Source organism: Lepidochelys olivacea (genome assembly GCF_965140295.1).
Source record: "Lepidochelys olivacea isolate rLepOli2 genome assembly, chromosome: 10".
In the NCBI taxonomy this organism is placed as follows: domain Eukaryota; kingdom Metazoa; phylum Chordata; order Testudines; family Cheloniidae; genus Lepidochelys; species Lepidochelys olivacea.
Genome location: NC_140420.1, coordinates 78023096 through 78047838, shown reverse-complemented (window position 1 = coordinate 78047838; position 24743 = coordinate 78023096). Strand labels below are relative to the sequence as shown.

General features: G+C 45.8%; 1 protein-coding gene across 1 annotated transcript in view; it reads left to right on the top strand.

The window, feature by feature from the left end:
- Nucleotides 1–24743, top strand: part of PCSK6 (proprotein convertase subtilisin/kexin type 6) — a 117686-nt gene that overhangs the window by 4839 nt on the left and 88104 nt on the right. The window contains exon 2 of the mRNA XM_084640758.1: nt 15376–15480. Within this exon, the coding sequence (XP_084496884.1) occupies nt 15376–15480 (105 nt within the window). The remainder of the gene's footprint in view (nt 1–15375; nt 15481–24743) is intronic.

Sequence of the window (24743 nt, the reverse complement as noted above, 5' to 3'; positions counted from 1 at the left end):
GCAGAGCTTCAAGAATATATTGGCTGCTCCAGGGTAGCAGTTACGGGAACTCTTCTACACAGTATACGAGAGAGAGAAGCTAGATTGTGCCATCCACTGTGTACTGGACGAGCAAAGAAATGTATTCCCCTCAATAGATGGCAAACAGGCATTGTTTAGAGACAGGATTGTTTCGTTTTGGCTATAGAGCATAGCTAGTTGTTGTGGATTTACTTTTGGGACATACTTATGTATTAGATTTTCTGTACGTTCTCTGTTTTGCACTGATCTTCTTGGTTTGAAGCCCAAAAAAGGAGCCTGGCTCAGAGCCAACTCTATGGAAACGTCTTAATGCTGTAAGTGCTTTTGAATCTGTTTTTAAATGACTGCGGTTACAATAATAGCTGCCGACAGTTGCACAACTGGAATTAAGTTTTGGGTGGCTGTATCTTACCTTAGTTTTGCAATAAAGCATGGGGATTAAAATGCCACTGAGAACACTTCTCCTCTGGGTTGTTTTTGTTTATGCAGTCTTGTAGATTTGCAAAGTGTTTTTCAGACAGCCCCTGACCCAAAGACTTCCCAATCAGGGGGTCCAATCATGGAAATACCAGCAATAGTGCTTACTACTATGAAAAGCCCCATTGATTTCAGGAGCATGCCTTCTGTAGCAAGCAGTATGCCCCAGGATTAAGCCATTTGACAGTTGAGAGGCAAAAAGAGAGAAATGGCGCTGGAGATTGAGATGTGACAAGAGTCCTGGAGCTTGGCTTGTTCAGGATAAGCACAGTCTGGTTGGTTCTAGTTTATTTCCCCTTCCTCCCACTGTATATAGTAAATATTAATTCAGATTACATAATGCAATCAAATGTATGTAAAAGAAGATCCCTGTTCTGTCACCTTTATCATGCTGTGCTAGTACCTTCCTTTGCAAATAGTCTGTCCTCCTGCGGTCATTGGGGCTACTCACGAAATGCTGCTTGCTGGGAGCAAGGGTGGCAAACTGGGGCCTTAAGCGGGGTGGTAAAAGCAGGGCAGATTTTGGGGGAATGAGTACGGGGGTGGGGAGGAGAAGTGGGCAGGACAATGTCAGATGAATGAGGCATGACCTGGGATGAGCAGCTTGCTGAGCTAGGGGCATGGGAAAAGACTGAGTGCAAGCCATATGCCAGTGGGTAATAAGGACGGGCAGAAAAGAGCTTACGATGCAGAAATATGACCAAATGGAGAAAGATAAATCAAGCAACTCTCATTTACACCAGTGTAATAATGTTAATTACTCCACATTCTGTCCTGGGTGCGATCAGAATCCGTTGTTACATTTTGGCTAGGAGAGGGAGAACTTAAAAATACCAGACAGTGCTTTTAAGAAGAATATGATCTATGAAGCCAAGACTCTAAAGACTGCAATACTTGGCTTTCACATCTAAGGAATGTTAGTTCATTGTCACTTCAGAAATTACTATTCGTAGTCTGCATATCTTATGAAGGGGTTTTTATGACAATCTTGGATTCTAACACCATCCATACCTACTGGAGTATTTTGCAGGCCTGGCAGGATGCATAAGATCCTTAAGCCAGTTTCACTAAAACGGGGATGAATATAACTCCTTCAGCTTCTAGCTGTTCACACTTCATAGGATGGAGTTGGCAGACACATGTTTCCATGGAAACCAAGCCATCAATATCCTTTCTGTAATAATGATGGTCTGGCAAGGAAAGAAGCACTTCCGCGTTGTTTCTGTCTGCCGTGAGTAGGTCAGAAACAAGCTGAGCCGGGCAGCACTGATCTGAGACTTTACATCAGGACTTCATTTACCTCCATTAGCATGAACCTGTACTTCCCATTTTACTTCAAGTACAAACCCAGGTTGGCTCAAAATAAACATAAACTCCACTCAAACTTCTGCCACAGCTCCAAATTGCTAATCAATTCAGAAAATTAAAATCGACCCCACGCTTAAATGAGCACCTCCCATGCTGATGGAGCCGCAGCCCTGGCAGAAATATGATGTCAGAAGAATCAAGATCAATAACTGTGGGAAGTAGTAAACTTGTGGGAGGGGGGGGGAATGAACACTTAAGCATGCTCCTGAAATTCCTGTGAGAGTCTAGTGATCTATATGGCCAGACACAGCATTCCCAGGCTTTGGGAACAGAGCTCCTGAGGTAAACACATTATCCTAGAATAACCTTATACCTAGATTAGTGCAGCTGTATAACATTCTTACTGGGGTGAGTGACTTTTTTTTTTTTTTTTTTTTTTAAATGAGCAAGTAAAATGCTCACAGATTTTAATCAGCAGTGACTCTAAAAACGCCCAGATCTTTGATTGATGTACTGATTAATGGTTACCTGCTGTTTTTTGTGAGGAATATAACTTCATCATCTGAGTGTGTCCATGTAGGTGTTGAAGGGGCTACTATGTCTCAAGCATAACTTATCGAGCTGGTCAGAAAAATTCCAAAATTTCCTCAGAATTTCCTGACTCTGCAACAGTTGAAACATTCCACTGAGATGGTTCAATTTCGTCAAAGTTCCGACAGAACTCAGGCAGCATTCTGATGGAAACTTGCCTTGTTTCCTGCCTGCTCCCCACCTGGTCGGCTGATGGGAACCCCAGGGCTTCCAAGGTCCATAGGTTTGAGGTAGCCAGCCAGGCAGACTGCCCTGGCATCAGGGCTTCATTCCCTTTGCTGGAGAATTTCAAAATGCCTCATTCAGAATGCCAACAACCAGGCCAGCAAAAGTCAACTGCCTCAATCTGTTCCAGATGGATGCAAGGTCAACAGTCGTCAAGATCTGTACCATCCATATTTTGATTTTTGGATGAACTACCCAACCTTGCCTGCATCACCAAAATCTGGTTTAACACTGTCAACAACCCTGTTGTAGCTGAGCTACTTCCAAGAGACTACTCAGTAACACAAAGAAAGAAAGATCCCAGAACATGGCAAAGCGAAGACAAAGTAGGATAGAGGTCATGTCCCCCTCCAACCTCAGATTTTGAAGATTCCTCATCCCAGAAACCATTGATGGTTTGTGAGGCTACGGACAAAAGGAAGCTAGGACTCTGAGTGTTCTGCAGATTTCCAAACAAATTCTCTGTAGGGTTCATACAGGAACAAATTGGATCTGCTGTCCAGCGTAGTGCTGGAATCTCCCAGGTTCTTGGTGACTATGACATTTGTATAGAAAATACCAAACTCCTTGCCTGCATGAATACCATGGGTTTCACACCAGTCGTCTCCAGTCCCATCCACTCAATCGGAGACCTGCTGGATCTAATCTTCAGCCTAGGAATGGACTCTGGAGATGTCACACAGAAAAGTAGCATTTGCCAGACTGGATCAGACCCGAGACCCATCTAATTCAGTATCTTGTCCTCAGGAGTGGCCAGCACCAGATGATTCAGAGGAAGGTGAAAAGACCCTGCAGATGGGGCGGGGGGGGGGGATGATTTACCACCCTATTAAGTCTTGTTCTGGGTGTTAATAGTTAGACTGGCTTAAGCCCTGAAGCATGAAGTTTAATATCCCTTTCAACATTTTTGTTCGTGTTTATATGGATATCAAGAATACCCTAAGTTACCATAATTAATGTCCAATTCGTTTTTGAATCCTGCTAAGTTCATGGCCTCAGTGACATCCTGTGGCATTGAGTTCCACAGGCTAGTTACATGTTGCACAGCAAGAGTATTTCCCTTTAATCTGTTTTTAACAGGTCACCTCTGTCATTTCATTTGATGTCCCCTTATTTTTGTACTCCAAAGGTTCCTGCCTCCTGGTCGTCTTCTTACCAGCTGGCCTTCCCTGTGCTCCTTCAAGGAAAGGAAGCGACCTAGCTGCTTCAGTCACAAAAACATCTGAATTCTCTATATTAACATATCCATCTAATGACCACAGTTGTCAGTGCCTTAGCCACAAGTTGTCCTTTCCTCCTGAATCAAGGGGGGAGATCGCGGTGGTTCACAGGGTCAGACCGAATCAGCTGTCAGGTGCCATAGCTGGAGGCAAAACTCTGAAACTGGAGCCAAGAGTCAGAGCTGAGGTTAGTGATTGGAGCTGAGATTCTGGACCAGGTTAGCTAGAGTGTGGCAAGGCTGGGGCTAAGGCAAGAGCTATCATAGCCGTGGGCAAATGCTTTGACTACTGCGGTTGGGCTCAAGAGCTGGTCTGTTGACACTTTCCAGCCAGCAGGCTGCGTAGACAATCAGGCCGCTACTCCAGGCCAGCTGGCTCTGCTCCAGGCCTTGAGCCCTGACCCATTGAAATCAATGGACGTTAGGAGCGTAAATACCTTTGTGAAACTGGGCCATCCACCCTAACCCCACACCTACAGCACTTTCTTAAGTGAAAACTTCTCAGCAGTGCCATATCCCCCTTCTCTTAAATGAAGCGCCAATCCTCTGCCACTGGCAATCAGCAAAGCAGCGAGTTTTTTTCAAAAGCAGAAAAAATGATTTATCTCCTCGATCTGATCCCCAGCACCCCAGTGATGTGGGAAGGAAGACGTTCTTGAGAGCCGTGGGAGCGGTTGAGACAGAAGGTGTCTGAAGAGGACTGAGGGAAAGTGGGGTTAGGAGGAAAGGGAACAGTTTCTCCAGTTTGGAGCTCTGAGGTATGTTGCAAGAGGAAGTACTTTGAAAAACCACAGGAAACCACCACACTGACCCAGAACCTCTCCCCAGCCCCCCGAAGGCTGGCAGCAGTAGTTTCCTAGTCTGAAACCACCTTTCATACCATGATTTTTTTTACACCACAGGAAAAACCCTACTGCTGCTGAGGCTGCGAACTGGACTCAGTCCCGGCACCTCTAGACAGTCACTAGTGCTGGAAAACCCTTGACAATACCCAAGCGCCAAAGAAACCCACCCAGAACTCCTGACTTTGAATTGTCCTTGTTCTGTAGGAAGCCTTTGGAATAGGGTTGCCGCCTTTCTAATTGCTGGTAACCAGACCCCTGCCCCTGCCCCTTCCCCACTGCTTCCCCCAAGGCACCATCCTCATTGCTCCCTCCTCTCCCACCTCGCTCGCTGGATCATCTCAAGGAGCCTGCATCCAGGTAGGAGCAGCCCCGGCTGAGCAGGGGCTGGTGTGAGTTAAGGACCTGGTGCCTCCCTTTGCCCTGCAGTCACCCGATTTTTGGTTCAGGTGCCATTTAGGGTGGCCAGGTCCCCTTTATGACCGGACTTCCTGATTAAAAACCAGGCACCTGGCCACCCTCAATGGCATCTGGACACAGAAGCCAGAAATCGGACTGTCTGGGTAAAACCCAGACAGGTGACAGCCCTACTTTGGAATGGGGGATGGTCCAGGTACAGCAGGGGGGCCACGAGCTTCCCCATCCAGGAAAGCCAGGTCAGAGTTAACTGTGAGCTCAATCGGTTACACCTGCAATAGGTGTCAGGCTTCGAGGAAGGGGTTAAACGGAGAGAGCTTCTCCCAGTAGGAAGCTGATTGGGAAGGACAGCAGCCCCCTAGTCTAGATCACAGCCTGAGAGTGGGGCTGAGGCTGGGGCTTGCTGCCTGGTGGAGCCTCCCTGAAGAACGGTAGGTCTGACGTGGAACTACCGTTGCGACTTGCTACCAGTGCCTGGCTTGTTGCAGCTGGGTACGATGGTGCCCTGCCTGTAGGGAGTGACAGCCAAATAAATATCCCTTTGTGTTTTGGTGCACCTAGCCCAGGTCTTGCTAGTGGTTTGTCCAGAGCCCAGGAGCAACCTGGTTCATGAGGACCAATGGACTGGAAACTGCTCAGGGTTTTAAGACCTACAATATTCTGTCACTTTAATTGGGGCAAACCCTGTAAAAGCTTTTCTGATGCAGCCTTGCTGTATGAGGGAGACAAGATTAGGTGGGAGGGATGCGCTGGGAGGGGAATGCAGCTCCTATATGGTAACACTGGGATGTGTCAGCGTCTCTCTGCTCCTCCATCAATCCCTTCCTGGGGCCCTGAGGGTGCAGAGTTCTGCTCCAGCCCGTTGGCTGGCTGAAGTAGCAGTGATCAATGGCTCCATGTCTAGTTGGCAGCCGGTGTCAAGTGGAGTGCCCCAGGGGTCGGTCCTGGGGCCGGTTTTGTTCAATATCTTCATAAATGATCTGGAGGAGGGTGTGGATTGCACCCACAGCAAGTTTGCAGATGACACTAAACTGGGAGGAGTAGTAGATATGCTGGAGGGCAGGGAGAGGATACAGAGGGACCTAGACAAATTGGAGGATTGGGCCAAAAGAAATCTGATGAGGTTCAACAAGGACAAGTGCAGGGTCCTGCACTTAGGACGGAAGAACCCAATGCACAGCTACAGACTAGGGACCGAATGGCTAGGCAGCAGTTCTGCGGAAAAGGACCTAGGGGTGACAGTGGACGAGAAGCTGGATATGAGCCAGCAGTGTGCCCTTGTTGCCAAGAAGGCCAATGGCATTTTGGGATGTATAAGTAGGGGCATAGCGAGCAGATCGAGGGACGTGATCGTTCCCCTCTATTCGACATTGGTGAGGCCTCATCTGGAGTACTGTGTCCAGTTTTGGGCCCCACACTACAAGAAGGATGTGGATAAATTGGAAAGAGTCCAGCAAAGGGCAACAAAAATGATTAGGGGTCTGGAACACATGAGTTATGAGGAGAGGCTGAGGGAACTGGGATTGTTTAGTCTGCAGAAGAGAAGAATGAGGGGGGATTTGATAGCTGCTTTCAACTACCTGAAAGGTGGTTCCAGAGAGGATGGTTCTAGACTATTCTCAGTGGTGGAAGAGGACAGGACAAGGAGTAATGGTCTCAAGTTGCAGTGGGGGAGGTTTAGGTTGGATATTAAGAAACTTTTTCACTAGGAGGGTGGTGAAACACTGGAATGCATTGCGTAGGGAGGTGGTGGAATCTCCTTCCTTAGAAGTTTTTAAGGTCAGGCTTGACAAAGCCCTGGCTGGGATGATTTAATTGGGGATTGGTCCTGCTTTTGAGCAGGGGGTTGGACTAGATGACCTTCTGGGGTCCCTTCCAACCCTGGTATTCTATGATTCTAAGTATCTGCAGTGGGGGCGGGGGGAAATAGGGAGTGAGGAGGAAGCTCCCCATCACATGTGGCTGGCCAGCTGTGGCAGCTGGCACGTGGAAGGGCACTGCCAGAGCTGGCTGGCCACAGGGCTCCACTTCCTCCCTGCTCCTTCTTGGGCACCGGGCACCTCTTGGGGAGTAGTGATGGAGGAGCCTGAAGGGATAAGCAGGGTCTGCAACTCTGAATGGTATTGACATGGGCATGATGGGGAGAGAGGAGGGGGGCGTCTCATGCTCTCTCCACCTTACTGGGCACCCTCATGAGGGCCAGGCAGCCTATAACCCACAGTGTCTTTTATACTTTCCAAACACTTAGGGCTAAATGTTTAGAGTTTTGGCTGCCTTGGATTTTGAGTCCCCAGCTTTAGACACTTGGGGCCTGATTTTCCCACTCTAATTGAAGTCAATGAGACATTCTGCCCCTCTGAAAGCCAGGCCCTAAGTTGGGCACTCAAAATTAGAGGCCAAGTTTGGAAAGCAAGACCCTAAATGTATCCCCAAAACAGGCCTGTGAATCAGGTAGGCACTCTGCATTTTAGAAATGCAGAAGTGCAAACTAAACAACCAGTGACTGAGCTGGAATTAGAACCCAGGAATTCCTGGCCCCCCAGGTCTGTGGTCATTCTGCTAGAGTCTGTAGCTTCTCTAAAAACCATAACTTCTGTCAGCCAATTGGAACAATCTTCCACCAAAGCTCGTTGTGACATTACCCTGCGTACAGTCTGGACCATTGGACAGCTGTGTCCCCTCAGTTCTCTAACCTGGGGTGTCTTTAACAGTGCTTCACTGTGAGAACAACCACTCCTGGTCATTCACACAGTCTCCAGCCTGTAACTCACTCCCAGCTATACAGAGTGAGTGTTGTTAGCTAGCCACTCCTGACTGACGCTGCAGGAAAACACCAGCAAACTCTCCAGGCCCGGACTTGCCCTGAATATGTGCAGCTTGCACTGCCCAGTGCTCTTCTGGACAATGCAAGTTCATAGAAAGGCCGTCATTTCAGGAATAGAAAATGATATGCACAAACCCTGTTATCTCAAGTGGGGTGGGGGTTCCCAAACACTTCAATCCAAACACACTTGTTAGATAAAACACATTTATTAACTACAGAAAGAAAGATTTTAAGTGATTACAAGTAATGAGGCATAAAAGTCAGAACTGGTTACAGAGAAATAAAAAATAAAATGCAAACTAATGCCAACTTAACAAATTGAGGGCACTTAAAGTAAAAAAACGTTTTTCCTCACCACATGCTGAGAGCAGTCTGGCTGGATCCTTCAGCCAGGACCCCTCCCCCAGTTCAGTGATGCTTCCTTGGCCTTTCAAAGTCTGTTGTTGCTGCCATGAGTACAGAGGAGGGGGGAGAGGTGATTTGTGGGATTTGTTCTCTATTCTTACACCTTTCTTCCCTCCTTGAGGGTCATCTCCCGCTGGGGTTCAGGTGACAGGACATCTATGGGATGGGAACCTCCAGCTGTGTCTTTGCCAACGTGTAAATTAAATTTCTCGCTTACCCTTCTTCCTGCCAAAGAATGCCCACTTATCCAGGTGAGAGCCTATTGGATTATGTTGACACGCAGGTGAGGCATCTGTTTGCCTTTTGTTTCTGAGGAACTGGTCTGTGCCTGCCTTTCTAAACTTAGTACTGCCATTCAATAGAATCTTATATCTTTACATACACTGTTACCACACATTTGACCAGGACAATAATATTCAGCAAATTGAGTTTCACAAGACCCTGTATGAAATTTATCCTAGTCTTGTCAAAGGGTGAACAGACAAGTCCAGCCTGTCACACTTGTGCAAATAACTTCAGGAAGAAGATGAAAAGACTGAGCCCAAATGTTGGAGAGGGCGGTGTGGAAGTGGTGGAGGTGGGGAAACTAATTCTGAGTGGGAAAGCAACATTTCAGATGTCTTGAAATGTTGTTAAACTGACCTGCCAAATATCCTGCGATGGATAAATCTGGAGCAGCCCAGTTATAGGTAGTAGATGGAGGGGCCCAGGCTAATGTTGAATTGACCGACAAGCAAGCAAATAGCAAATCCAACAGAAGCACAGGCTGATGGAATTGCTGAGGAAGAAGTTTCTAGTAAGGAAAAACAGATACCTTAGGAAGAGTTGTCAACTCAACTACAGAGCAGTGTGGGCCAAGATAGCTGAATTCAGCTACATGGCTTTGTATTCTGACTTATTTCCCTGCCCTTACTCGTATTTATTAACGAGTGGGAGTTTTAATGTAACATACTTTATAAATCCTTTTTGGACTTAAAAAAAATAATTGTTGCAGCCCTTGACTACTGGCTAAACATAGCCTTGGTTTCTCTTTGTTTATTTATATCCTATGCTTCCCCAGACTAGAGTCGCAAGGTTTAGCAGTTTACCTCTCTTATAGTGACTGTTTTAGCAAACTTTACAGCTGCCAGCACTGAGAACACAATGCGAGTCCCTCATTGTGTGACTGCAGGACAGAGGCTCCTCACAGACTGAAAAATCCCGCTGAGGACCTTGGTAAGGCAAAGCTCCTCTGACATGAACACTCCACAGCTGTTGAACTAATTTTTACCTCATAATTTCTGTTTTGCAGCCAAGGGGAAGGCATCGTTAAAAGATGATGCTAATTACCTGTCGCAACATCATCAAAATAATTTGGGCTTGATTCTGATCTGACTTGTCAGGTCAGGCTTGACAAAGCCCTGGCTGGGATGATTTAGCTGGGAGTTGGTCCTGCTTTGAGCAGGGGGTTGGACTAGATGACTTCCTGAGATCCCTTCCAACCCTGATATTCTATGACTCACTCCAGCTCCACTCTGGTGGAGCATCGTTGACATAACTGAAGATGCTCTTGATTTTTAAAGGGCGGGAGAGTGAAATCAGAATCCAGTTTAGTGTCTGCATTTAACTAGAGACCCTCTGCTGAGTGACTAGAAGCAACACTCCCCATTTAGCGGATGTTCTTGCTGCAGCATTCAAAAGCGTTGAGGACTTCAACTTGCTGAGGAGAAAGCAGCCTAGTTGCATGAGGGGGAAATTCTGTTACACTTCTGAGGGTACATCTGGGACTAATTTAAATTCTCCTGTGATAAGACCTCCAGTGTTTTAGCATTGCTAACCATCTTGGATCACTTTGGACAGTCTTGGACTTCTCTGTCCAGGGGCCTGCTCAGGAATAAAAATGTGACCCCTTTTGGGCAGGAGGAGCTCACTCTCCCCTCGGAGAGGCCCCACCGGGAACCCTGTGCTCCCCCCTCTATCCATCTCCACCGCGGGGTAGCCTGTACTCCCACCACCGCCAGGGACTCTGTGCTCCCTCCTCAACCAATCCCTTCCTGGCCTGGCCCATCCCCAGAGGCTCTGCTCACTGACACACTACTATTTAGGAGGATTGTCCCTCCTCTGTACCCTCTCAGCTGCTAATTGGTGGAGGCAGAGAAGAGGGTGGGGTGGGTGATGGAGGAGGGGATCTGGCTCCCCAGTGCTGCAGCTAAGGACTCTGCTTAGGCATGTGCTGTGAGCAGACCTCTGGTAGGTAGGAAAGTTGGGGGGGACAGTGATTAGTTATTGTTTGACGATGGGGTAGTTTAGGCCAGGTTGAAACTAGAAAGGGTTTGCTGGCACCCTCTTAGTGTGGATTCTGCTTATACCAGCCAAAAAATGCTTTGGCCAGTATGGGTATGTCTGCACTACCATTAAAATTACATGGCTGTCAGCTGACTTGGGGTAAGGGACTGTTTAACTCTGCTGTAGACATTCGGGCTTAGGCTTTAAGACCCTGTGGAGAGGGCAGGGTCCCAGAGCTCTGGACAGTTGGCTGAGCCCGAACGTCTACACAACAATTAAACAGCCCTGCAGCCTGACCCCAAGCCAGCTGGTTCAGGCCAACCACGGACATTGAATTGCAGGGTATATACCCTGTAGCTTATTCTGGCTCCCTGAGCAATATAAGCCATACTGGTAAAAACACCTTTGTCAGTTCAACGACATCTATACTAGGGCTTTTGCTGGTATAGAAATGTTGCCAACAAAATAAATCCTCTCCCTAACTGTACCGGCAAAAGTTTCTATTGTAGACCTGGCCTTAGGGGGCCAGTTGATGTCAGTGGTCCAAGTTCATGCTGCAAGTCAGTGATGCAGCAGTAAAGTGCTTAATCCTGTATCTAACTGTAGGCATGTGAGTTAGTGCCACTGACTTAAATGGGCCTAACCCACTCTGATTTCGGTGGGACTACTTGCAGGCTAATAATATGTTAAGCACGTATGTAACTGGCCCATAGCCAGAAAAGCAGTGTCAGGATTAGAATCTGGGATCGGTGTTCAGTCCGCCTGTAATGGTGTGTCACCCATCTCTTGTGAGCACCCATTGTGGTCAGGTTTGTCTGCAGTCTTTAAACTGCCCTGGCCCTGGTACTGGGCTGTACCACCGGGGCTTCCTCTGTGGAGGCAATGGTTTCACCCTCTTGGTATGTTCTGGCCCCAGCTCTCCAGCTGGACCTCTTAACAGTTCAGTTCCCCTTTTTCGGGGTTTATCACTGTCCGAGAGTAGGCCACATCCCCGGTGGCCTATGGGAGGACCCAGGCCAGCCCACTACTCCCAGTCTCAGCCCAGGAACCCTAGGAATAGCAGCCATGTGCCACGGTGTCCCTTTAACTACACTGCTTTCAATCCCTGGGCTACTTACACATGGTCCCAGCCTTTGCCAAAGCTTCACCCTTATCTCAGGGCTCATCTAAGTTCAGACCCAGCAGCCAGCCAGGAGCTCTTCCTTGCTCCCCCAGTCCCTGCTGGCACTGAGCTGTCCAGGGTGCTGCAGTTCCCTTTAGCCAACCAGGAGCACCACTGTGCTCCTCTAGCTCCAGCAAGCAAGTGACTGTCTCTAGGTTTGCAGCTCCTTTTATATGGTCCTTCCGGGCCCTAATTGGCTGCTTCACCTGCAGTCTCTCTGACTGGCTGCTTGGAGGACTCCTCTACTGTTCCTTTCCTGGGATGGGTGTGGCAGGACACTGAGGCCTCCAGGACTGCCACCCTAGTCCAGTGCAGGCACTTTCCAAGCCAGCTTTCCCTGGAGGCTCTGCCAATATGCATGACTGCTGTTAATTTTTAAAAGGGGGTGGTAATTTAATTTAAAGATTTCCAGGCTAAATTTTATTTTAACAAGGTGCAGTTGTATGCCTCTCTGTTCTCCACTCATCCAGCTCCATTCTTATTGCATATGGCTTACACCCCAGCCCTGTCTTTGTTTGTCATGGAAGGTGTTTAAAGTTTTTAAAACAAGAATGGAGCGGGGGTGGAAATCTGCCTCTTCTCCTGCCAAGGTGAGTTACCGGTGGAGGCCAGCAACAATTCCACTAATGCTAAGGTATTTGTGGATGGGGTGGAGAGAGAGAGAGAGAGTTCTTCGGTGGTGGGAGAAATGACTTCAGCGGACTCTGTCTTCCCTGATGTATACATTTGATCTGTTTTTTCTTGAGAAGTTATTGCCCATGAGGTTTAACAGGATTGTTGTGTATCACCAAGGATGGGATTTATAGGGTCCAGTCCCACTTGTGCTAGAAATCTCTCTTCCCTTTACATTGGAGGCACAGGGGGGTGGGGGTGGGAGGGGCGTTGGACTTCTTTAAAAGATGACAACAGGAAAAGATAATGACGAGGGCTTGAAGGGAAGAAGTCTTGGCATTGGTTCCTCCAGGTTATTCCTTTTACCTTTATAACTCTAGGACAAGACTTTAAAAAAATGACTAGCCATTTGGGAGCAGGGGAGGGGCTCAAATTTTAGGTGCCTGAAGGAGATACCTTATAGGGGACTGATTTTTAGGAAAATGCAGAGCACCTGCCCACTGAAAATCAGGCCTCTTCGAGGTGCATGAATTTAAACATCCAAAAATTGAAAGATCCCCAGATCACTACTCATTTCTAAACATGCTCCTGTTTTCCTAGGAGTCTCCCCTCTATGGGGAGGCGTCCATTATAAACCAATGTTTCCTTTGATCAAAAATCCCACACACAGAGCTCCTACAAAAGTAAATGTGTTTTGTCTGAGCATCTTCTGACATGATCGTTTGACCATGTGTTCTGTGTATGCTCCTTTCTAGGGGATGTATGTGATCTAGACAATACAATTACTGTCCTTCAAAGGCACTATGCTAATGTCACTCTGGCATGTGTTAACAGGAGTGCCATATGTAAGACACAGAAGGTAACTGTCTTGCTCTACTCAGCACCGGGGAGGTCTCAGCTGGGCACTGTGTCCAGTTCTGGGTACCAAGCTTGAAGAAAGATGGGGACAGAAAGTAGAGAGTCCAGAGGAGAGGAACCAAAATAAGAGCTTTAGAAAACCTCTCCTATGAAGAAAGGTTAAAAAGAAAAAAACTGGACATGTGTGGGCTTGAAAATTGAAGACAAAGGGTGGGCTGGGGAAACCTGATAAGTCTTCAGATATGTTAAAGGATGTTAAAGAGAGCGCAACGAAATTGTTCTCCATGTCATGTGAAGGTAGGACAAGAAGTAGGGCTGTCAAATTATTAAAAAAAATTAATCACGATTAATTACAGTTTTAATCATACTGTTAATATCAATTTAAATTTATTATAAATATTTTGGATGTTTTTCTACATTTTTCAGATATATTAATTTCAATTACAATGCAGAATATAAAGTGCCCAGTACTCACTTTATATCATTTTTATTACAAATCTTCGCACTGTTAAAAAGAGTGCAATCTACAAGTCAAAGCATGAAGAAGCATACAACTGTTTAGCATATCTGACCCGTAAATACCTCCCAACACCGGCTATAATAGTGCCATGAGAACGCCTGTTCTCACTTTTAGGTGACACTGTAAATAAGAAGCGGGCAAAATCATCTCCCGTAAATGTAAACAAACTTGTTTGTTTTAGCGATTGGCTAAAAAATTGGCTTCCAGTGGACTGAACTATGGGCCTCTGAAAATCCCACCAAGTGAAGTTCACCCCCATGCTGAGAACCAGCACCAGGCCTCTGCACCACTTAGATCTAAACACTTCAACCCACTGATGTACCAGTACTGAGCTGGAATGAATCAAGGCGAGGCTCACCTCATAGTCGTAGGCCAGGGGTCTGTTGGGAAATGAGCATCGCTGCATTGCTGGATAGCCCTTCAGTGCCCTCTGTGCAGCCGGCCGAAGGTCTCTGTCACATCACACACAAACTGTTAGCACTGCGGAGTGCCCTTGTGGCAATCCCAGTGGAGAGGCCAAGGAAGCCCCTGGAAGCTGTCCCTTCAGAACAGAGCTGTTGGCTGATTGGTGCAGGGAAGCTGTCACTGCCCATGGGGCTGCACCTGTTTTTTGGACAACAGTCCCTGCCTGTTCTCTGCTTGATGACATCCCCACCCCCGTATGCCTACTTTTGACTTTGCCCTACAGCCCATGCTCCTCTCTCTGTCCTCCGTAAGCATTTCAATGCTGGATTCTCTGGCCCCTGCCTTCTCTGAGGGGGTGTGCATGTTGTTGTTCTGGTCGGCTCTGCCCACCACCCCAGGATTGGCTCCTTTCTCTATCACTTAGCCTGCTTAAAGAGACTCCAAAGCAGCAGGCTATTGCACAGCATTTGCAGTCACTGTGATGTGCTCCTGAGCAAGCTTTTTCCCTTATTGTCACCATATGCGCTGCGGCTTTGTGGTGAGTTTGACAAGTTTTTCTGGCTTTGGCATAGCAGCTGCCTTTGAAGGCTCATTCCTGCCCTGGCAGCTGGTTCCTTACTGCTTTACAGGAACTCCTGTACCCTTCCATAGCAGAACACATCTGGCTTCCTTGCTGACCGCCAGTAGCTCTCTACAGTAAAGTCAGGACTGCGTGAACTGTTATTTTGCTCAGTGGATAGATGGCTGATGCAGTATTCATGGCTTTGGTGCAGTGCTCTCATCTATTTGCTTTGCTTTGTTGTGTCCTCTGCCATTCTTTTCTGGGGAGAGTCGGGTGTCTTTCTTTAAAGACATGCTAGGGTTGCTGCCATTTTTGAGCTCCCGGAATCCTTAATTATAGGCCCAATGCTGCTACCACAGAAACCAATGGCAAAGTGACAATGTGGCTTCCTCAAGGGCCCGAGACCGCACTGGGAGCAGGAGCGTGCTCAGTTGCTTCATAGATCAGTGCAGATTCTCAGCCAGGTGATACAGTTCTCTTTGCGGCTAGGTGGGGGGAGTCTGAAAATCAGCCCCTCTGGCTGCCAGGGATTGTTGGGTATGGGAGGTCAGAAGAAAAGCTGAGCATCTCAAGCTGTGCGTGGGTGGAAGATTTCTCCTTCACTGACTTACTGTGCATGGGTTTTTTTTGTTTGTTTGTTTGTTTGTTTGTTTTTTGCACAGATTGGGAATTTGGAGAACTATTACCACTTTCACCACAGCAGGACGATAAGGCGCTCGACGCTCAGCAGTCGAGGCCGGCACAACTTCCTCCGGATGGATCCCAAGGTATGGCCCCAATCGGCAACACTGCCCCCTTAGGAGCCAAGCTGCCATGGACAATGACTCCTGCATCCTCCTTCCCCTCTGCTCCCCTTCTCACCCCATGGGTGGTGGAGGGGCGGTGTACAAGGCCCCAAGCACAGCAGCAGCATGGCCTGTTGGTATTCTCATAGGGAGTCCCTTGTTGGGCAAGCTTCTGCAGAGAGGTAAGGATGCCTTTGACTCCTTTCCCTCCCCCCAGAAAATATCCCAAGTCCAGGCCCTTGACTGTGTACTGTTTGTGTATAGAGGCATGGGCTGGCTTGGGATAAGGAGCATCCCCCTTTGTGTCTAAAACCAGATGGTGGAGATGGTACAGCCCCAAGTCCATCAGTGCCCAGATGTGTCATCTCTTGTCTGTGCCCCTCTTCTCCACCCATTCGTATCCACCTGCTGGAGCATGTGACATTGTGTAAACCCTTGTCTGTATATTTCTTAGGTCAGTTGGGTGTGTTTCAATACAAATGGCTACGCTCTGCATTATGTACTTGTAGGGTTTTTTATTATGAAAAACTTCAGATGGTCTTATGAAAGAACCTTTAAACCCGTGGACATCTTGCCAGAACATCATATGACTATGCTCTCTGAATCAGGAGGGGTTCAATGGCACATGGCCTGCAGCCTTGAGGACGCACTGTACAGATTGGTATTTAGTGCCGTAAGACACTTGTGGAAGTAATGTGAACTTTTGCAAAACTATCCTTGTGTTTGGTCTTTGCTCCATGCTAAATACATTGCAAATGCTCTACACTCTCAACGATCACCCTCTTGGTATCCATCTCTTTCAAATTTTCTCTTTAATCCCTCCACTATACATGCAAACAAAAGCAGCGTTCTATAAAAGCCTGATTCTTCTGAGGGCGGGAGGGAGTTCTGCCACCAGGCCTAAACGCTGTGTCATATTTCTCATCCTAGTTAAATGTAACTGTACGATGGTGTATCTAGCACAATGAGTGGCCTTGGGACGATTTGGTGCTCTATGATAAAGATCTTTGGTATGCTCCGATGTGAAGCTTGTATTTGAATGATTTGCCTTAAAGAGCCTGGTTTCTTTATTTGCAGCATACAATTGAGCGTATTGTATTGTATTACAGAAGTATTGTAAATCGAGCATGTTACTTGATACCACATGCTCTGTAATTGGTGAATCATTTGACATGCCGGTTATGTTTATCAGTGATTGAAAATACTTAAAAGTAACTAAATATTAACATCTGCCTTCAGGGAAAAAAATATTAAAAATGGTTAAGGAAACTTTCCAATACAGAAATTGCATGGTATGCTGGTGGTGTTGACTTAGTTGTCATAACATTTGCAGTCTTAATGGTTGCTATGTATGAAATCTTTGCCTACAAGCATACGTTACTCTTTCTAGAGCAGCCTAAGAGATTTTTATCACCGTTGAATTGCAAGAAGTCAGTGTTCAAGAAAATAAAAATTCAGAACAAATTAAATCTATGGCAGTGCGTGGGATGTAGTTGGAATGTTACATTATTTTTTACTTCCTGATGCTATTCTTTTCTCTTACCAACTTTTATAAACCTTGCATTTGCATGTGCATAAATGTAAAGAGAATTCATGGGTTTTTAAAAAAAATTTGTATTAAAAGCCGAAATAAACACGGTTACTCTTAATAGACTGCCATTCTTAAAAAAATCTTCTACTCCAGCAAATTCAGATTCCTGTATGTATTGGGGTTGACAGAAGTTTGTGGGAACTTTGTCTCACTGGACTCCAGCAGCACTGAGCACAGAATGAGAAGACTGCTCCTAGAGAGAGTGTATTCTGTTTCAATAAGCTAAAGGGAGCTATGGCAGGTCCCATTTGGTGCTTAATGGTATGTGGTTTTTTTTAAACCTGACATCAGGCAAAACCCAGTGTGAAAAGCAAGAGTTATCACTCAGGTCCTGATCCACAGTGCATTGAAGTCAGTGGGAGTTTTCCTACTGACTTCAATGGGTTTTGGAGCAGGCCCTCTGGGACTGAAGCTATGCTGCTTTATACAGCAGAGGGACAGATTCTCATCTAGTGTAAACAGGGACAACTCCTTTTACTTCAATGGAGCTATGCCCATATAAACTGACTGAACATCTGGCCTAAGGTAGGGCAGATTAGTGTAAATGACCTATTTTTACTCTTGCATTTAGAGGGGAAAACCTGTTAAATGTGTACATTTTATTAATCTTATTTATATCATTAATTTGTATACATGCACTGAGCCTCATCTTAGTAAGCTGGACAGTCTTTCAGTGTTAGAATTAGAAGCAGTTATCAAAGTATATATCTTTATAGAAAGACCGGTATCCATGATGTATACTGGGCCTTCCTGTAAAGGTTGAGTATCTGTGGCAAAGCCTGCCTGCCTGCTGGAGGTGAGATGCTACTTCTTAGGGCCTGTAGGCAAGGTGTGGGAGGGAATGTCGTTTTGCGTTGTATAGAGGAGAGAGAAGTGCGACTCTTGGGCTCTTTTCCCAGCTGTGCCACTGATTTGATTTGCTCTACAGCCTTGGACAAGTCACTTAACCTCTCTGTGCCTCAGTTTATACATATGTAAAATAGATACAAAGCTTACCTACTTCATTAGCACATTGAAAGGCTTCATTAAGTTATGCAAAACTCTCTGAGACCCTCAAGTAAAAGATATCAATGGACAAAGTATTACATTATTATTAAGACTTTCCTATTGACTCAGGAGAAAAAATTACATTGTTGGTGGTTATTTCCTTGTAAGACCCACATGGAGGACCCCCAATTACGAGTTAAACTGCTATTAAAAGGGGTTCACAGTTAAACATATAAACATAACCTCCAACACGCTATTGGTAACATTCGAACATAGACTGTTGTCACAAACAGTGTTGCCAACAGAAAGGAAAAATAAACCACCTGAACATTCCAGCAATAGCTGGAAATAAGATACAATTGGCTGATTGTTTCCAAGTGTTCTAATTAAACTTTATAGCCCTGGGGAATGTATACAGGCATCTGAACATATTATGAATTTAATTCTAAATTAGCTTAGTTTAGTACAAACCAAATCAATTAGATTTTAGTCTATTAATATTTACTTTACCTAGCTCTACTGATTAATAGTCAGTTAAATTAGAGTAGGTTTACAAGGATTTGTTATTACCTTGAATTCAAGATCCATCAATTTGGTGGGGGTTTTTTTTTCCTCCCATCCATTTGCAAATCATTTGGAAGTACGTTGGCTGTTTGAATGGGGCATAATTAGTAATCATAAAATGGTAAATATTGTGAAGTTGTATTACTGCAAGGCATGCGGAAACAAACAAAAAATTTGCAACAGCTTGAATGGAATAGCAAAGATGGAAACAAACACAAGTCCTAAAGAACAAAAGAGTTCAGTCATCTGCAGATGCTTGATCTGTTTTCTGTCTTCCACTCAGCTGTTTTGTTTACACCATTATTTATTTGCATCAGTAGCATCTTGAGGTCCCGGCTGGGGCTCCATTGTATTAGGCACTTTGCTATGGCATAGTAGGAGACAGTCCCTTAAGACAAAAAAGAGTAGGAGGGGAAACAGGAACAGCTGAGTGAAGGTCTGGAGCAGAGCTGGGAGCAGAGCTCTGGTCTCCCGACTCCCAGCTCAATGTCCTCCCTAGACCCATGCAACCCTCCCCCGTGTTATGCTATCACCGTTGCGGCTCCCTTCTTTAGTCAGCCACAGTGGGAAGGCCGGCGTAGGCTAGCAGTTGGTCTCCAGTTGTATTCCTACCACTGCTACCATTGGTGGGAGGTTTGACGGGAAGATGCTAGTGTAGACGCTAGACATTCTCTGTTGGATAAAAATGCCTTTATGGTTGTTGGAATTCAAAATCCTCTCATCGTTATTACAAATGATGTAACCGGAAGGAAAGGCGGGGCTTCCCTCACCAAAGTAACTCCCTGGAGCTATGGCTTTCTTCACTGAAATCTTAGCCCAAATATGTTTCTTTAGGGCAGTTCTGGGTCGTTGTTGGAGTCTGGCTTTCCTCACCCTTATTGGCTAAGCATTAATGGAGATCACATGTCTGCCTGAGGCCTTGTTGTCATGTCAGGAAACAGGTGAGCTCTTAACTCAAGTTAGGTCACTCAAGGGAAAGGCTTTAACTCATGTGAGAACTTCAAACTGCCTTCCCATTACTAGGATTGTACTGAGTTACCTGACTTGAGTTAAATCATCATTTTTATTTCACAGAGAAGACAAGGCCTGAAGCAGCCAAGCTAAAGGGTTGGTCAGAGTTGTTCTAGGCCTCTGCTACCGTAGAAAATTGGCCCATTACTGCAGTTTATTGGCTAACACTGAACACAGGCTTTATCCCATCCATACCAGCAGTTACTGTGTTTGGTACTCATTCAGGGGTATCTGCTGCTGACAGCCAGTTAAGCTATGGGTCTGTTTCCCCTGTAGCTGGGACTTTCCTTCAGTAAACACACCCTTGTTGAGTTTTGTGTCAAAATGGTCCCTGAAGCCTATCGCTGGGATGTGGGTAGTGCCAATAATACTCAAGCGCTTTACGAAGTAGGTCAGTATCCGTTATTAACACACTTTTGGCCCAGTCCACACTAGCTGACTTAGACCTGCCTGCACTCCCAACTTTTAATGAGGTTTGTAACCAGGTAAGGGCCATGCTTTGGGCCAACACAGAACAAGGTTAACATATGGCTGGTAACTGTGCCAGCTGAGCCTGGGTCACCCTTCCTATTGGCCTACGCTGGCAGATGAGTGCTTTCTGGTAACTAGGTTGTAGCGCTCTTTTGTAGTGTAGACGTGTGCTGTAACAGAGTTGGCCAGTGTTTCTTTCTCCTCTCAGCTGTCTGTAGGAAATTGGTAGGGCATCTGAATGCATTCTTCTGCAGGTGCTGCTCCGTATCCATGTCCTTTGGGCACTCTATCGCCTGATGAGGCATTATGGGATAGCTGCCCAGAATGCACGGCTACAAACCCATTTAGGTTGTGCAGTAGGAGTGGGTAGACAGACATGATTTTATGGTGGGGGTTGGGGTCGGAAGGGGAGAAACTGTGTGGACACAACTCAATCATATTTGAGTAACGGGGTCTGATGAGTGTCACGGACTCACTTAATATATAAAATTTGTATGCTTAGCTCAAGCTGGGATTAACTCAAGCTAAAACTATTTCAAATCCTGCTCTGCTACAGCTGTGCCTGTGATAGTTAGATATAGCTGGCCCTGACTTGGTTACAGCCCTGCTCCATTTTGTAATGCTGCTGTTTTAAAAAAACAAAACAAAACTAGGCATCTACTGGCCCCAGTCAGGATTGGGGCCACATTGTGCTAGGCACTGTACAGACGCATGGTAAAAGACAGCCCCCGCCCCAAAGAGCTTCCAACCTAAATAGACAAGATAAATATAAACAGGCAGATGACATACAGTTTTAGTTCCTTTAAAAAATTCCCACCCTATCTGCCCCTCCAGCTCATTCCTTAGTCGAGATCGGGGTTCTGAAATTCCATTGCACTGTGACCCCTTTCTGACAACAAAAATTACTACAGGACCCCTGGAGCGGGGACTGAAGCTTGAGCCCACCCGAGCCCTGCTGACCTGGGTGGGGGAGCCAAACCTGAGCTCCACTGCCCTTGTGGGGAGGGGGAAGCTGAAGCCCAAGGGCTTCAGACCCAAGCAGGGGGCCTGTAATCTGAGCCCCACCCCGAAGGTTGAAGCTTTCAGGTTTTGGCTTTGGCTCTGAGTGGTGAGACTCAGGCTTCAGCCCCGGGTCCCAGCAAGTCTAAGCCAGCCCTGGGGTGACCCCGTTAAAATGGGGTCGTGACCCACTTTGCGGTCCCGACTCAGTCTGAGAACCACTGGTCTAGATGTCTCCCCAGAGCGAAAGTCTGTGGCTGACTTACCAACAGAGCTAGGGTGACCAGATAGCAAGTGTGAAAAATCAGGACGGGGGTGGGGGGTAATAGGAGCCTATATAAGAAAAAGACCCAAAGATCGGGACTGTCCATATAAAATCGGGACATCTGGTCACCTTAAACAGAGCTGTAAAGGAAAAAGAACTTACTAACCCTTTCATTTAGCTGCTGACATTTCCTTGTTAATGTAGACAGGATTCTCAGCATGATGAAACCCTTGGATGCATGCATCTATACTACAAAATGGAATTGCATTGCAACCATGGAACTGGAGTTGTAGTGTAGGGCGGCTCTGTGCCCTGAAACAGGATCGAGAAACAGGCCAAGATTTTTCAAAGGTGACTAGCGATTGTTAACCCTTAATTTTTGAGCGCTCAGGTCTTTAAAGGGGCCTGATTTTACACAAAGCACTGAGCACCCACCCTCTGTAAATCAGGCCTTTCATAGCGAGCACAGACTTTAACATAATATTTGTGTGCTGTGCGCTCCTCTGGCCATCAGCCTTGAAGGCTGATACTGCAGTTCTCTTCTTGCTGCAGTACCCTACTCCTATTTCCTCATCTACTCTCCCTTTGGAATTTTGGCTGCATTTCCCCCCTCTTTTTTTACACTCTAGGGAAATTCTCACCCACGCTAACCTTCCCTGAGTGGTGAGTTAAAGATACCCCATTCCATGCATGCTGTCTCTTGCGCGCACACAATTCCAAAGGTGCCCTGTCCTCCTTTTGACTCTCAGGGTTTCAAAAGATGAGATTAATTCAAGGAAAGTTATAGGTGTATAATTTAGGGGACTGGAACTTTAAACTGTAATTTTAATTCCTAGTTTCCATTGTTCTAATTCCTAGTACTGGCCATCTCCAAGCAAACTTGTCTGGCTGCAGTCAAATTTTAGTCTGGGATTTGTACAGGCTACAGCTGCTGGATGTAAAAGTCAAATTAATCTTGGTCTGCAAAGTCACTCTGTTAAATAACTGGATCATATTCACTTCCACCTCCATGGGAATCTAAAGTATCTGCTTTCAGTAAGTGAAGTTCTTTGTGGTGGTCAATCTGACCATTAACCCTTAATAAATCAATCTTGGGTCCACTTTTATTGGCTCAGAGTGTTGGCAGATTAAAAGCACAGAACGATTTGAGCTGATGGAATAAGAAACATACAGAGTTGGCTGCTGCTTCTAAAACATTTCTTAAGGACTTTTTTTAATTGAGGAAAATGTTCTGAAGTACTAGGCTTTATGACTGGGACAAAGTATGGTTTGACACAGTATCATTGAGTTTAATTCTAAAACTATTCCACAAGCTTGAGAGTGTAGTAACTTGGCTCTTAGCCTTCTTTAGCCTTATGGGAGTTACACAGGTGCTATAAACAGCACATCTGGGTTAATGTAGACTCTCAAAGGACATTTGAAGGACACTTCAACACCACGCCCCCTGCCGTAGGAGATAATGTGGAGGAAACTCTGATTTGAAAGATGTAGGGCTTCTCACTTCTGGCCTTGGCTTGTGTATGGAAGAGCTGGACTTGGCCTGTCAGCATGGACACTAAATAGATGGGGAAGGGCATCGCTTGTAATGCAAGGGAGGCTGTCTCTTGCACACACCAACAGATTAGAGCTTGCTGTCATCTGTGGGCCAAGCACAATGAATGTTTGGAGACTGAAACTTCAATAATAAGACCTATTTAAAATGGAAATACAGCAGCAGAGGAGGACAGCAGGCCAGGTCTAGAGCCTGCAGGCATACACCATGTAAAAAGCAATAACACTTTATTCCCCCCTCCCGCCCCCCTCCCCCCACACCGAGTTTATGATGAAAACATGTTATGGCCATCTGGTTTGTCCTGGAACTGTGTGTTAAACACTGAATATCCATTCAAATACATTATTTGTTTTTTTGCAGTGCAGGAAATTTTGCATCCCACATGCAAATTTTGTAAAAAATACCTTAAATGGCTAAATTAATATTTATTAAAAATACATACAATCTGAATGTGATTGTTTTTTGTTTTTAATGTAGAAAAGCCTGTTCCTGGGGTTTTTTTGTATTTTTTTTTTTTTTTTTTTTTTTTTTTTAGCAGCTCCATGACTGTGAATGGTTTGGGTCTGTGGCATCTGCCACTTGTTGTCTTTGTCACCACTCCATGGCAGGACAAACTCATCAATGAGGATATTAGTAGCTCTGGTTTGGGTTTGGTGGCTTTATTGGTACAGATGGATTATCGGGATGGAAGACCAAAGTATTCGGAAGTACCTTTACCAAGGAATGCTGCTACACGGTCAGCGATCATGTGGTCACCAAAAGCTTCAGTGGCATAGTACAATCACCAGAGATGGACATAGACTAAACATCCACTCAGACAGCTTTAAGCACCTGCCTTGAGATCAGTTCGGATGGGGCTCGATTGGCAAGGAGGCCAGGTCTACCTTTGGGATTGGCCATGGTGATGGTCTGCCACTACACTACAGGTTCCCTGCAGGAAGTCCAGTCTGCTGATCTATTGTTCTAGCCTCCCTTTGTTCCGCGTGCAGTGGCCCCCGGTGTTGTGAGTCAGAATTTGCACAAACAGCTAGAGCAGAATGGAGCAGAACCTGATTGCATCATAGAACCGGGACTTCAGAATGTTGTTGTCAAAATTCCATTCAGCCTTTATTTAATGTCCTTTTTTTTAAAGGTCAGTTCTCATTTGGGGGAAACCTTCCCCCCCCCATTAATAGGTATTTACATGACAGCTATGACAGAACAAGGAGTAATGGTCTCATGTTGCAGTGGGGGAGGTTTAGTTTGGATATTAGGAAAAACTTTTTCACTAGGAGGGTGGTGAAGCACTGGAATGAGTTACCTAGGGAGGTGGTGGAATCTCCTTCCTTAGAGGTTTTTAAGGTTGGGCTTAAAATCCTGGCTGGGATGATTTAGCTGGGGATTGGCCCTGCTTTGGGCAGGGGGTTGGACTAGATGACCTCCTTCCAACTCTGATATTCTGTGGTTCTGTGAATGTAAATTTAACCAAAGACCACAACTCTGAACTATGCCAATCTCAGTCTCTCCTCATCTAGTCAAATGACACAAACTACTATTGAAGCAGATGGCAATATGGCGGATTCCTGGTTTGTTTGTGATCTGTGGTGTTAGGGCTTGACTCAACAATTTAACTAAAATCAGTTCTTAAATCAGTTTAAATGATGCTACTCCTTGTTAAACCAGTTTATATCAATTTAGATTAAATCAACAAGGAATCAGCCTAAACTAAATTGATACAAACTGGGTTTTAAATTGAATGAAGGGTGTCCATTAACAGCCAGTTAACTCAGCCAGTTAAAAAAACAGGCCTTTGGTTAAACTGGAGC